The sequence below is a fragment of the Littorina saxatilis genome, linkage group LG4 (genome assembly GCF_037325665.1).
Source record: "Littorina saxatilis isolate snail1 linkage group LG4, US_GU_Lsax_2.0, whole genome shotgun sequence".
NCBI lineage: Eukaryota > Metazoa > Mollusca > Gastropoda > Littorinimorpha > Littorinidae > Littorina > Littorina saxatilis.
The window spans coordinates 61,844,317-61,858,760 of NC_090248.1; the positions used below are offsets into that span (position 1 = coordinate 61,844,317).

The 14,444-nt window shown below is 43.6% G+C and overlaps 1 protein-coding gene across 2 annotated transcripts; it reads right to left on the minus strand.

The window, feature by feature from the left end:
* Nucleotides 1-3: 3 nt before the first annotated feature.
* On the minus strand, nt 4-8,558 carry LOC138965307 (uncharacterized). Of its 2 annotated transcripts, none has more exons than XM_070337440.1 (5): nt 8,380-8,558; nt 4,993-5,566; nt 4,142-4,248; nt 2,380-2,549; nt 4-1,567 (listed from the first exon to the last, which is right to left on the minus strand). In XM_070337440.1, exons 2-5 carry the CDS (start codon nt 5,172-5,174, stop codon nt 1,439-1,441), a joined length of 588 nt encoding a protein of 195 aa, XP_070193541.1. In that variant the 5' UTR covers nt 5,175-5,566; nt 8,380-8,558; the 3' UTR covers nt 4-1,438. The 2 variants fall into 2 exon arrangements, with proteins under 2 accessions (XP_070193541.1, XP_070193540.1); XM_070337439.1 differs by having other exon boundaries at nt 8,255-8,558.
* Between the last annotated feature and the right edge of the window lie 5,886 nt (nt 8,559-14,444).

The following is a 14,444-nucleotide window of genomic DNA, read 5'->3' on the forward strand; positions in this document are numbered from 1 at the left end:
TTCTTTTTTTAATATAAATTACATCAACTGTAATAATGCTTTTATAAACAATTTAATCAGAGCAATGCCTCATGTGACGAAAGACGAGCTTAAAGCAGTATTGTTCATAGACGAGCAGACAATTTCAACTAGTGAGACTGAAAATGGTACAGTAATTGTATGACAGTATGTCATGACTAATGGCATCAAGTGTTGACACTGTAACACAGGATCATCGTCTGACTTGCTTCTTTATGTTGAAGTGATCTGCCTGAGGGAAGCAGCCCTACAGGTGATGCTGTGAAGGTCGGAGACAGAGTCATGAATATTTCTTTGAAAGGGGCAGCAAAGATCTGTAGACTTTGGTTGAAGTAATTTGAACACATTTCAGTTCTTGTTTGCTTTTCTGTTTTGGCAGTCAGCAATATGAACGTGGAACTCAGTGTTCCAGTCAAGATGTTGTTAGAATGAAAATTAAACAGAGGGTTCCAGTCAGGCTGTCGGTAGCATGAAAGTGAAACACAGGGTTTCTGTCGAGCTGTCGGTAGCATAAAAGAGGAACACAGGGATTTAGTCAAGCTGTCAGCAGTATGAAAGTGGAACACATGGTTTCAGTCGAGCTGTCAGTAGCAAGAAAATTAAACATAGGGTTCCAGTCCGGCTGTCGTAGAATGAAAGAAGAACACAGGGTTCCAGTCAGGCTGTCGGTAGCATGAAAGTGAAACACAGGGTTTCTGTCGAGCTGTCAGCAGTATGAACGTGGAACACAGTGTTCCAGTCGAGCTGTCAGTAGCATGAAAATTAAACATAGGGTTCCAGTCAGGCTGTCGGTTGCATGAAAGAAGAACACAGGGTTCCAGTCGGGCTGTCGGTAGCATAAAAGAGGAACACAGGGTTTCAGTCGAGCTGTCAGCAGTGCCAGTATGAAAGTGGAACACAGGGTTCCAGTCGAGCTGTTAGTAGTATGAAAATTAAACATAGGGTTCCAGTCAGGCTGTCGGTAGCATGAAAGAAGAACACACGGTTACAGTCGGGCTGTAGGTAGCATAAAAGAGGAACACAGGGTTCCAGTCAGGCTGTCGGTTGCATGAAAGAAGAACACAGGGTTCCAGTCGGGCTGTAGGTAGCATAAAAGAGGAACACAGGGTTCCCAGTCGGGCTGTCGGTAGCATGTATAAGTGGAACACAGGGTTTAAGTCGAGATGTCAGCAGTATGAACGTGGAACTCAGTGTTCCAGTCGAGATCAGTGTCAGTAACATGAAAGTGGAACACAGGGCTCCAGTCGAGATCAGTGTCAGTAACATGTAAGTGGAACACAGGGTTCCAGTCGAGCTGTCAGTAGCATGAAAGTGGAACAAAGGGTTCTAGTCAAGCTGTCAGAGGCATGTAAGTGGAACACAAGGTTCCAGTCGAGCTCACAGTAGCATGTAAGTGGAACACAGGGTTCCAGTCGAGCAGTCAGTAACATGTACAGCCGTTTTTCACCAGCCGCACGTGCTGAGTGACGTCAGGCCTGTCAAACCTGACGTTGCCGCGCATCTTCTCCCGGCAGTACTCCGTCTTTCCCATGCCCCGATCCTCCATGTACTGCACACCAAATCGTACATCCAGGTCAAGGTCAAACCACATCCAGGTCAAGGTCAAATCAATATAGGTCAAGGTTGATAAACAAAACAAACACAAATAGGTAAGCGCTCTTAAACAGCCTGACACAAATGGTAAGTAAGAGTAAGGCAGAACCAGTCTCCCAGTCACTAGTTTTCCCCAGTCAATGGGTGGATGTACACTAGTGCGTGTGTGTTGGTGTGGGTGGGTGGGTATACGTGTACCCAGTAGGTGTGTTGGTGGGTGTTCACTAGTGCGTGTTTCTCAGTGTGTGTGTGTGGGTTTCAGTGTGCATGTTTGTTTGTGGTTTTTTTTAGGGGGGGGGGTGTACACTAGTGTGTGGGTCTCAGTGTGTTTGTGTGTGGGTGTGTGTGTGTACACTAGTGTGTTTGTTTGTGTGTGTGTGTGTCGGGGGGGTTGGGGTGTACACTGGTTAGTGGGTCTCGGTGTGTGTGTGTGTGTGGGGGGTACACTATTGTGTGTGTCGCAGTGTGGGTGTGCATTCACACTATAGTGTGTGTCAGTGCAAGTACTGTGCGTTTCGAGTGTGGGAAGGAAGCCTAAGAAAAATACTAATATTTGAAAGAACAAGATGAAAGCAAATGCTTACACGACTCTCTTCGTCATGTCTTATTTCAGTGCCCCCCCCCCCCCTCCCCCCCCCCCCCCTCCCCCCCTCTCTAGAGGGCTCCCTCCCTGTGTGGGTATACGGACGGACACTGCTCAGTATCAAGACTCACCAATGACTCAGTGAGTCAGATATTGTACTGTGATGTTTCCTGGATGTCACTCACCTGAAAGTCAGCGTCACCGAACACACACAGCAAAGGCTCTGGTGGATGCTGGCCACCGATGACGTAATAGGCCACTGTCAAGCAGATGCAGGTAGCAGTGACGCCAATGATGACGTGGGAGATGACGATGATGAAGATATACAGAACGTCAGCGGTCCGCTGTCGGTTACCTGCATTGTTCATCAAACGTCTTAGTGGTAACATGAACAGTCACTGGTGAGCGAAGGAATTAAGTCGTATCAACCTGTAAATTGTTAACACTTTCTTTTTTTTTAAATGGGTGGGCGTTTGGGTGGGGGAGTTGGTGTCCCTGAAAACTGACAGTTTTCAACCGAACTCGGCATCAGTTGTTGTAGCAGTTTTGAATCAAAGAACAACTCATTTCCTGTAAATGCTTACAAGAGTGCGCCGAGGAGGCTCGATCCGTTGGGGATCAAGAGACAAACTGAATGGCATGGCAAATGTACAACCAACTTTCCACAAACTTTCAAGCGAGTTTTGTCAGGACCAAGTCGGTTGAAAATCGCTACCTATGTGAACAGCCCTGACGCGCATACTTGTTTTAATCAACGATGTTCAGTGGACTTGCGGCATGTCCGGTCGTTGTCAGTTTGGGGCTACACAGCGAACCTATCGCGAAGCGGCACAATAATAAAAGCCTGCTCCAAGTCGGCTGTAAATCACTGCATGTGGAGTCGATCAGCGCTCTACTGAGTTTTCAAGTCGCTGCTAAATGGGAACTTAATGGTAATCGTCGGGACCGTTCACAGTATGATACATTTTGTTCGCGGACAGGGTCTCAAAAACTCCTGATCGAGCGACTTGAAACAAATTAAAGTTGGTGGAAATTTGGTGAAAAGTCTGCCATGTGAACAGCACTTTCGGTTAAAGAATGCAGTGTGTAAAGTGTGCTGGGCTCAAATTAAAACGAAACAGTCATGTTCAACGATACGGAAAGTCGTCACCAGACTTTTTCAACATAAACTTTTCTTTCAGTGGTAGAGAATAACCTTCTCTCTCTCTCTTCCTCTCCCCTTTCATTCATTTCCGTTCCTAGAGTTCCTTCCCTTTTTTGCGTGTTTCCCCTCCATTTTCTTTCAAACCTTGTTCGTTCCGTGTTGCGTCTGCTTTTTGTTGTCTTTTGTGTTCTTGTTTTTCCTGATGAAGCTTCCATAAGCGAAAATTCGTACCGTCTTGTCTCGTTGTTGTATTGGTGAGTACAGTATTCCTTTGTTTTTTAACTTTTTTCTCTCTCTCTGTTAAACCAAATTTTCTCGGCCCACAGCTGGGGAAACGCACTATATTAGACTTCGTGGGCATAAACTTCTCTTTTAGTGGCACACACGTAAAAGTATCTGTCCTGTAAACTATCTTTTCCTTTAGATACAAAAAGTTCACTGTCCATGGCTCAGTAAACATACATGACAGGATAATCGCGCTGTGCAGACGTGACTCTCACAGAAACGGTCGTCGTGTGAAAGTTGCACATGACGTGTAAAACAGCCGAGTTAGAGCAAGAAGAAACTTGGGGATCAAAATGGACGAACTGAGGAAATAACTCTGTCGGCTTTATAAGGGTTGTGAAAGAGTGAATACTCTTGCTTTCAGTGAGGCAAGCTTTCCTCGCTAAAGTGACTGGCCTGTTATGTCACGTGGAAAAGTTTGACCCAACAAAAGCGAGAGGATTCACTTTTACACAAGCCATTCAAACCCTACAAAGTTCTATCCGAACATGGTCTATCGGGTGTGACGTCGAACTCACGAAAAAAGAGATTCTTGGTGTGCTGATGCAGGAGACACAGGAGGAGACCGAGAGGCGGGTTGGCCATGTACGTCATCAACACAAGCACGCTGTAGTCGGGCACTATCCTGAAAAATACACACACACACACACAACGCACGCAAGCACGCACACAGACATGATGTTAATGTATGACAACGGCCAATTTAACTAAGCACTGTGCGTGCGTGAGTGTGTGCGTGGGTGCGTGAGTGTGCGCGCGCGTGCGTGTGTGTGTGAACACTGATGTGCCATGCATGCGTGCGTGTCTGCGCCAAGCTCGTATGTGTGCGCCGTTCGGGTTGGCTTGCTTGCGCCTGTGCCAGTTTTTCCCGCGTATGTAAGCACGAGAATGTGTGCTTGAATTGACGGGCGCAGTGGCGTGGTGGTAAGACGTCGGCCTCCTAATCGGGAGGTCGTGAGTTCGAATCCCGGTCGCTGCCGCCTGGTGGGTTAAGAGTGGAGATTTGTCCGATCTCCCAGGTCAACTTATGTGCAGACCTGCTTGTGACTTAACCCCCTTCGTGTGTACACGCAAGCACAAGACCAAGTGCGCACGGAAAAGATCCTGTAATCCATGTCGGAGTTCGGTGGGTTATGGAAACACAAAAATACCCAGCATGCCTACTCAACGAAAGCGGAGTGAGCTGACTATGCTCTCAGAGTAGTGTGGGGAACTCAAATGGGCAAACGAGCTCACATGTAACCAGAACAATTCTGGAACGCTGAAGAAGAAGAAGAAGAAGAAGAAGAAGAAGAAGAAGAATTGAATATGTCTGTCTGTCTGTCTGTCAGTTTGTGTCCGTGTACCAGCTTTTTCCAAGACCACTGACCTGGGATGAGATCGCAGGCGACAGTCCATGAGAGGGCTGACCAGTAGGTAGCTGAGTGACCCCAGCGCTCGTATCACACCTTGCCTCAGCCTGCGCCGCACCCCCACTGTCCCCCCATCGTCCTCCGACCACATGCTTAATTCCTCCATCGTGCTGCTAGCTTCTTCCCGTGGTGCCAGCATTGCTTCTTACTGATACTTTACTCACACTTGACTGATTCTTTACTCACACTTTTCTTTCCTGAGTGTTCTCGGCCTCCAGTCTTAGATCGTGACCGCACTTTTAGTATTACACTTGATATTTTACTCGTACTGTATTAACAGTCTCACTTTACTGATAGCTTACTCACACTTTTCTCTCGTGATAGTTCTCGGCTTCCAGGCTTAGATCGTGACCGCACTTTTAGTATTACACTTGATATTTTACTCGTACTGTATTAACAGTCTCACTTTACTGATAGCTTACTCACACTTTTCTCTCGTGACAGTTCTCGGCCTCCAGGCTTAGATCTTGACCGCACGTTCAGTCTTACTTGATGCTCGCAGTGATTCTTACTAATACCTTACTGACCTGTCTAAAGAAACCACCCAAGGCACTGAGCAAGAATGGTCTCTTTAGACAGGTGATCTCTTTAGACAGGTGGTCTCTTTAGACAGTTGATTTGTATTGTCGCAAAAATGGTCTCTTTAGACAGTTGATTTGTATAGTCGCAAAAATGGTCTCTTTAGACAGTTGACTATTTGTATAGTCGCAAAAACCGTCGGGGATCCTTTGGGGTGGTCTTAATGCGCAGGTGGTCTATATGGACAGGTGGTCTTTATGGACAGGTGGTCTTTATGGACAGGTGGTCTCCAGGGCAGGTTCGACTCTACTTCACTCACGGTTAACTGATTCTTTACTCACATGCACTTTACAGTTTACTCACATTTTTCTCTTCTGAGAGTTCTCGGTCTTCAGGCCAAGAACCTGCGCCGCCCTGCTAGTCTTACTTGTAGCTCGCCCTGCTTCTTACTGACACTTCACTCACAGTTAACTGATTCTTTACTCACACTTTACTCACACTTCTATCTTCTGAAAGTTCTTGGCCGGCCTTCAGGCTTAGACCTCGCTAGTCTTACTTGTAGCTCGCCCTGCTTCTTACTGATACTTCACTCACAGCTAGGGGAAGGGCCCCTAATATGGACCACTTTTTGTTTATTGCTGATAACTAGCGGCTTGTTTTCTTGCGAAGAAGTTTCATTTTGTGGTAGGTATGTGAATGAATGCAAATGCGTTAGTACGCTATCATACAGGAACAAACACAACTCCAAATGTAGGTTCCCTCCACTGTATTATACAGTTACAATAAACATACACACAAATACACACAATCAAAATGTTAGGTATTCAAAAATTGGGTACTCACAGGTTTGGATGAAAAAACAACTCGAGATTACAATCCCGTGCACAAATTCACTAACAAAACCCTATGTCCTTCACTTATCTAGAAAAATACACAAACAGTCCGTAAACTCACAGGCACACGATATCTACTTTACTGGTATCGAATCGCGGCTCGTGTGTAGTCAGAAAAACAGTTACAGTTCATATTCCGGCAGAATCAAATCACCGTCTGCTCTGCCTACTAAACACTCATTATATCTTATGTACTTAAGATCTTATAGACATATTTTAACTCTGTTCATACACAGAATTACACAGCGTCTATGGCCGTTCACTAGGAAATGTATCTGAATACTAATTCCTTCCACTGGCGACCTCGGTCTACTCAGTTCCTTTCGTCCTGTGACCTCTATGGTCCAACTATACGGACAACCATAACCTTGCAATAACTTCGCGAAATCCCGTCGAATTTCAGCTATGCTGGTCTAGAGTTATGATACTTCGGCGGATTCTCAGATCCTTCACACTTGTCATCTGGTCACTATCTCCCTCTCAGACCGGTTATACGACGCACTGCACAACATAAATATCGGACATCTTGTCTCAGATATCTGTCTGCTATGTTTACAGTTTACAGTGTTAGTCGATTCAACTTATGCGATAAACACTCTTGCGATATTCGAATGCTTACCTGTTAAGTGCTTTCCTGTCGCATCTATCCGGGATTCCTTCCTCCCGGCCGATTACTTGGACAACCCCTCAATGTCCAAGGACAGTGGTAAAGTGTAACAATACCCTAGTTGCGATTTACAACGCCAACTATCCCCGGTCAGTGAGCTGAACTCACAGTGCGTGCAACACACTTTGCTATGTCACGCTATATCTCTGGTTGGCGCTCTAAAAGCGTGAAGGATATCACTGTCAAACTTTGCCTGTTACAGTGTTATTCGTGATTTCCTTCACAAGGTAGTCCTTCTCTCTTACGGTTTAACCGTTAGGCCTAATTAGAGTGAAATAGCTTTGATAGACCTTCAGAAAAAATTAAATACAGACAAAATCACAAATCACAAATGGTCCATATTAGGAGCACCCACACGCACACATACTCACGCACAATATGGACCAGTGAAGCGGCCTTCACGAATCACTGTAAAAAGCCTCCTATACTTCAAAATAACATGATACAACTTAGTGTGCAAGTCAGACTAATTCAAATATGCTTTAGATGTAGCTGTTTCGGGTTGATGAGAGCATTTTTTGAAGCACACCAGGAAACTGAAGAAGCTTATCAAAAACAGAGTGAAAATAAGTGAAATTATCAACTTCCACACAAAAAAGAGTATTTGTTATACTTTTTTGAAATCTCGAGGGCTAGTTATAGGTTATTTTCAGCAAGCTTCTTAATGAATTAATTAAAATTGCCTTTAGTTTTTATTTTCTTCGATTTGTTGAAGGTGGTCCATATAATTAGGGGACTCACACATACTTTGAGGTTTTGCTACTATTTTTTGTTTGCAGTAGAAACTCGGGGTACACACTGTTAAAATGTAAAAAATACTGTCTTAGCTGTCATATATAGCCAATTTTGTGTTATGAAAGCTTTGGCTGTGGACAGAAACGAGTCCGTTTTAGGCAGCAAATTTAGAGTGAATGCTGCCAAAGGTGAAAAAAAGCGAAAAAGCCTAACGGTTTTGAGGTTTGTGTTCAGCAACTGTTTTGACATGTACAACTTATCCAGAGAGGGTGAATAAAGCGAATGAATATGTTTTGAGCGCTCTAGCGCCGTTAGTTTGTCAGAACAGGAGGTGGTCCATATTAGGAGCCGGTCCGATATTAGGAGCCTTTCCCCTAACTGATTCTTTACTCACACTTTACTCACACTTCTATCTTCTGAGAGTTCTCGGCCTTCAGGCTTAGACCTCGCTAGTCTTACTTGTAGCTCGCCCTGCTTCTTACTGATACTTCACTCACAGTTAACTGATTCTTTACTCACACTTTACTCACACTTCTATTTCCTGAGAGTTCTCGGCCTTCAGGCTTAGACTCTGCTAGTCTTACTTGTAGTTCGTCCTGCTTCTCATATTTTACTCGCACTGAAAAACGTAGACGACTAACAGGTAAGGTGACACTCGCTGAACTAAACCTACTGTCAGTGATGAGTGGGCCCGGGTGATTGTGCGGCTGGCAAAACTAGCTAAAGGCCCCGTCAAACAGCGCCACGTCCTTACCCACGCGATTTGAAAAAGTTATCAAATCGGGGCATATCGCCATCAAAATCCAGAACGTGGCCAATTAATCGTGGGCCAAGCGTGGGATGATCTCAATCTGCGTGGTTTGGTCGGGGTAGGATCTGCTAGATCGGGAAGCTGCACGCTCTCCCTACAGCTAATTTTGAACTGCACAAAACAAGCGTAGCCGGGTCGTGGCGCAGTACAGTCTTGATGTAGTTTGTTTTTATTTGCCATGTGCTGGATTTTGACGGCGATTAACCCCACCTTCGAAGATGAACGGACCTGATGGTGGTTTTATCACGACCACAGAGATCTCACCACGATGCTACCACCGCTGCTTGTACGATAATGGCGTTCTCGATACGTTCTTGATAAGACTTTGCCACGCTTTCTCTAGGCCACGACCCGGCTTTTGTGCAAGCGTGGGGAGTGCGTGCAGCTTCCCGACCCCACTCCGATCAAACAACGCTCCTGGAGATCCTCCCACGTTTGGCCCACGATTGGAAACACACATGCTTCTACTTGTTGAAAGTGGTCCATATTAGGGGAAACACACGAACTTCGACATTTGTGCTTGTATTTTTTGGTTCAGGCTAGAAAAACAGGCCCGACACTGCTAAAATTTAACAATGACAGTTTTAGTTGTCTTACACAGCAGATTTTGTTGTTGCGGTCAGGTGTGTCTGTGGACATAATTTAGTCTGTTGAAAGCGTCACATTGAGAGCGAGCGCTTGCATGTCTTGGACTTGATGCTCTCTTCCTATGCGCTTTCGTCCTGGTCTCTCCTTGTGGTTGTTTGTACTTTCTCCCCCCTCCCCCTCCCTTTTCTTTTTTATCTTCTGTAGATTCTTCTGTTCCTATTTAGTTCCCCATCCCCATTCTTTCAATTTGTTCTTCTGGTTTATTTTTGTTAGGCCCTATGTCCACCATTACGAAAATGTGTGTAATTTAGTATTGTTCTGGTCACGTGATATAAGCATTTGCTTGAGTGCGTGTCCTGGCTGTGTGTTTTGAGCTGTTCATGCGAAAAAATTCTGAATAAAATTTTGTTTAAACCAAAAGTGTAAATCGGTGAAACAGCTGAACGTCTTTGTTGTTGTTGTTGTTGTTGTAGTTTTGTTGTTGTAGTTGTTTTAGGGGTGTGTGTGAGTCGTCGGCTGCTTTGACATGCCTTAGTGACCCAGAGAGGTAACCGTGTCGCATTACATTCTTTCTGAGCGCACTAGCATCGTCGTTTTCTCAGAACAGGACGTGGTCCATATTTGGAGCCGGTGTCACGAACTAAAACCCGTCTGCTGAACAATCCTTCTCATTGCGGTCAATGCGCATGCGCCAATCTTGGACTTACAAAATGCGACCGAACGAACCATGGGTTAGGGTTAGGGTTAGGATTAGGGTAAGGGTTAGGTTGTTCACGACCTGATTAATCTCCCCATGTTAGCGCATGCGCATTGACCGCAATGAGAAGGATTGTTCAGGCAGAGTTTTCAGTTCGGGACACCAGTACAAATAAGCGGCCCTTTACCCCTGTGTGAGTAGTTAGGTCAGATACATCATTATCAACATTGTTTATATTGTTGTTTTTCTTTGTCCCACTGTGGGGTACTAGTATAGTACTTGTAGATGTGCATGTATGTTTTATTTGTGGGTTAAACTTGTCGGTCGATTTCCGATAAATGTACCGTCGACACATATCTGTACTTCAGTTCGTTGTTTTATGAAACCGTGTCATTCTCTGTTGAACAAAGTCTTATTGATAATACTTGAAATGAACATAACAACAAGAAAACGGAATCATTTACAGTGAACGAAAATGACACATACAGAAAATACTGTCAGAAATACGAGACAGACAAACACACAGACAGACAAACACACACACTTCTTGACCAATCCCCTCCTCACCAAAAGAAACAAGTCGCGTAAGGCGAAATTACTACATTTAGTCAAGCTGTGGAACTCACAGAATGAAACTGAACGTAGTCCGCCGCTAGTGCAAATGGCAGTGAAAGTGACGAGCCTGTTTGGCGCGGTAGCGGTTGCGCTGTGCTTTAGCACGCTTTACTGTACATCTCTTCGTTTTAACTTTCTGAGCGTGTTGTTAATCCAAAAATATCATATCTATATGTTTTTGGAATCAGGAAGCGACAAGGAATAAGATGAAATAGTTTTTAAAACGATTTTGGAAATTTAATTTTAATCATAATTTTTATATTTTTAATTTTCAGAGCTTGGTTTTTAATCCGAATAGAACATATTTATATGTTTTTGGAATCAGAACATGATGAAAATTAAAATAAAAGTAATTTTGGATCGTTTTATAAAAAAATAATTTTAATTACAATTTTCAGATTTCTAATGACCAAAGTCATTAAATAATTTGTAAGCCTCCATGCTGAAATGCAATACCGAAGTCCGGCCTTTGTCGAAGATTGCTTGGCCAAAATTTCAATCAATTTGATTGAAAATTGAGGGTGTGACAGTGCCGCCTCAACTTTTACAAAAAGCCGGATATGACGTCATAAAATACATTTATCGAAAAAATGAAAAAAACATCTGGGGATATCATACCCAGGAACTCTCATGTAAAATTTCATAAAGATCGGTCCAGTAGTTTACTCTGAATCGCTCTACACACACACACGCACAGACACACACACACACACCACGACCCTCGTCTCGATTCCCCCCGCTCTATGTTAAAACATTTAGTCAAAACTTGACTAAATGTAAAAAGAACGTGGATGGATTTCTCCAAAGAGAAGGAACTGCGCCGGGTGTTGCTTTGAAAGCGTATGGTAACGCCCCTTTAAACTCGTGTGATGCAGTGCTATAATAATGAAAACAAAGTGTCATCCCGCTGGTACGGACGTTTCGCATGTTGAGTGTGTCAACACGTTTTGATTTGGAGCTGACAGGTTTGTCTAGATCACATTTAAACAATCTGACGAACACAGGGTAAGGTATGGGGCGAGTCAGTTCAGTGGTCGACTCGTCTAGTCGGGATAGTCTACTGCGCATGTAACTCTGGTCGCTTCGCTGGAACGTGGTCTGGTCCAAACACAAGAAAATTGGTTGATTAAAATCAACAGGGGTCGAAGCTGTGTTACAATAAAAGAAACGGTTTTGTACGGACGCATGTTGTATTTGGGTTCAAGTGTTGCAGAGTATTTGGAACGGCGGTATTACTATATAAACAGTGGTACCTGTGGTTAAAGGATACGATCGGGACCAGCCAGTGGCTGTAAGATTGTGATGTACATGTACTTGACCAATGAGATACAATTCTATTCTGGACATTGTGATTGGTTGTATTGACGCTATTCTGCGCTGTTTGGTACGGTACGGTTTGAGCTTGTTGGCAGAGGTAAGCAGAACTGTGACTGACTCAGCGCAGATTGGATTTGAGAGATGATCGAAGAATGTGCTTCGTACGGTTGGTTTAAAACAATGTTGTATTCATGTTTTACATATGTTCATGAAGTTTACATCGACATAAAGTGAAAACAACAACGTAAGTACAGTATGTAGGATAAACAGATAAGTACATGGCTTGATGTGTCGTTTATCAGGTTTACAGTCATTACTTTTTGAAATATTGAAAAGCTCGCTTTCGCTCGCAGTTCAATATTTAAACAAGTCGCGTGAAGCGATATAAAAACATTTAGTCAATCTGTCGGCTTCAAACGGCATAAAAGCTCAACACAAAAAAAACAGTCATTGCCGAGACTCTATTTAAAAGTCTCAACTAACCACATCACGAAAGACCAAGACGGTCATTCTCGTCTCCGCTAAGCGTGCGAACGTAGTACAAATTTAACCTATTTTCGGTAGTTCGGAGTAAACATGACATATCTATATATTTTTGAATTCATGAGAAAATGAGGAATAGAATGCAATCATTTTAAAATCTGTTTGTGGAAATTCGATTTTATTAACTAATGTTTATGCTACCGAGCTGAGATTTAATCCCATAGACCGACCTTCGTCGAAGATTGCTTGACCAAAATTTCAAACTTTGAGGGCGTGACAGAACTGCCTTAACTTTCACAAAAAACCCGGATATGACGTCATCAAAGACATTTATGGAAAACATGAAAAAACGTCTGGGGATATCATACCCACTAGGAAGTCACATGTGAAATTTCATGAAGATCGATCCGGTGGGTTTCTCAGCATAACACACACACATACACCACGACCCTCGTTTCGATTCCCTGTCTATGTATGTTAAAACAGATAGTCAAAACTTGACTAAATGTAAAAAGCAACTCGTGTTATTAATCTTGTACGACAGAGCAAGCCATGTATCATTCTCTTTATATAGTCCGTTTTAAGCGTCTCATTTAGAGTAAACGCTGCCAAAAGTGTAAGAAAGACTAACTACAGCCGAACCAAGCCAAACTAGCTCGGCGAACGTTACACCGTGCCTGGTTCGGTGTACTAACTAGCGGCGATATGTATCGGCGATACCGGTCACATGATCAAAAATTACAACGTGAGAAGACTCGTGATCGGTTGACAGCGTTATAGCCGTCAGCAGTGTCACTCTTCAAGGATGAAGATACACAAATATTCAACCAATGAAAAGTCAGTTCGCCGATGACGCGCCGAATGTTTGCAGGATTGTATCAGCAAACAGCGAACGTTACAGGTGCAACCCAAAAATAGGGGAATCCCCTGATTAATTTGATGACGTCGCCGAACGTTCGTCGAACTTGTTTGGCTTGGTTCGGCTGTAGTTAGTAGCGGGCTTAACGGTCTTGTGGTTTGTGTTTCTGCAACTGTTTTGACTTGAGCAAGTTATCCATATAGGGTAAATACAGCGAATGAAATTGCTTTGAGCGCTCCAGCACCGTTAGTTTGTCAGAACAGGAGGTGGTCCATATCAGGCAACCTTCCCCTACGTAGAAAAACTTACGCAAACACACACCGACACTCGCACGCACACACAAACACATTCAACCAGACCGTCACACATGGATACACGCATGCACCCACCGTGACATACTCACGCACACTCAACCAGACGCACACATGCACGCACACACAAAGACACACACACTTATTGTAGTGAATGTCTTTTGTCAGTTAAACTTGCACGAAGAGTGCTCAGAAAAGAATCGGGGGGCAGTTGTCCGGGGGCCAATTGTCCGGGGGGCAGTTGTCGGGGGGCAATTAGCCTGCTACCACACCGAGGTCTTGGTACTTAGCTTCCAGGTTGGATAGTCTAGTGAAGTCGTGTAATCAACAATGGTTTTGGAGATGTGAAATAATGGAGCATTATTTTGCTCTCGTTGACTTCTCTCTGTGTCTCTCTCTTGTTCAAACACGCACGTACTCACTCGCACGCACGCACACACAATAAAAACATTATTCTGTGAAAGTTTTCCCATTTATTTTTTTAATTAAGAGCCATTTGTAAGGACAAAATGTAAGAAATGAAATAACTTTGATCTATTTGAGACTACTTTCGTACTTTCCTTCAAAACGAACAAGTAACGCAGATTTGTTCCATCACCTCCCCGTACAAAATACCATGTAAATTAACCTACTCCTTCAAACTAAACTCTTTCTTTTAATCAATCCAATATTCACTGTACAGCAGGAGAGTGTTATACGGTGTGCGTGATTATATGCGTGTCTGTGCGCGGGCGCGTGCGGTTTTTTTTCACGACAAAAAAAATCTAAAACTTGAAGTATGCGAGATGAATTCTTCAATATGTATTTATTATTAATTTTGTCATCGTTGATTTGTTTTCTTCTTTTGTCACTAAATACTCGATTTTTTCTCAACTTTACACACACAAAAATCAGTAATAAAAGACAACATTACA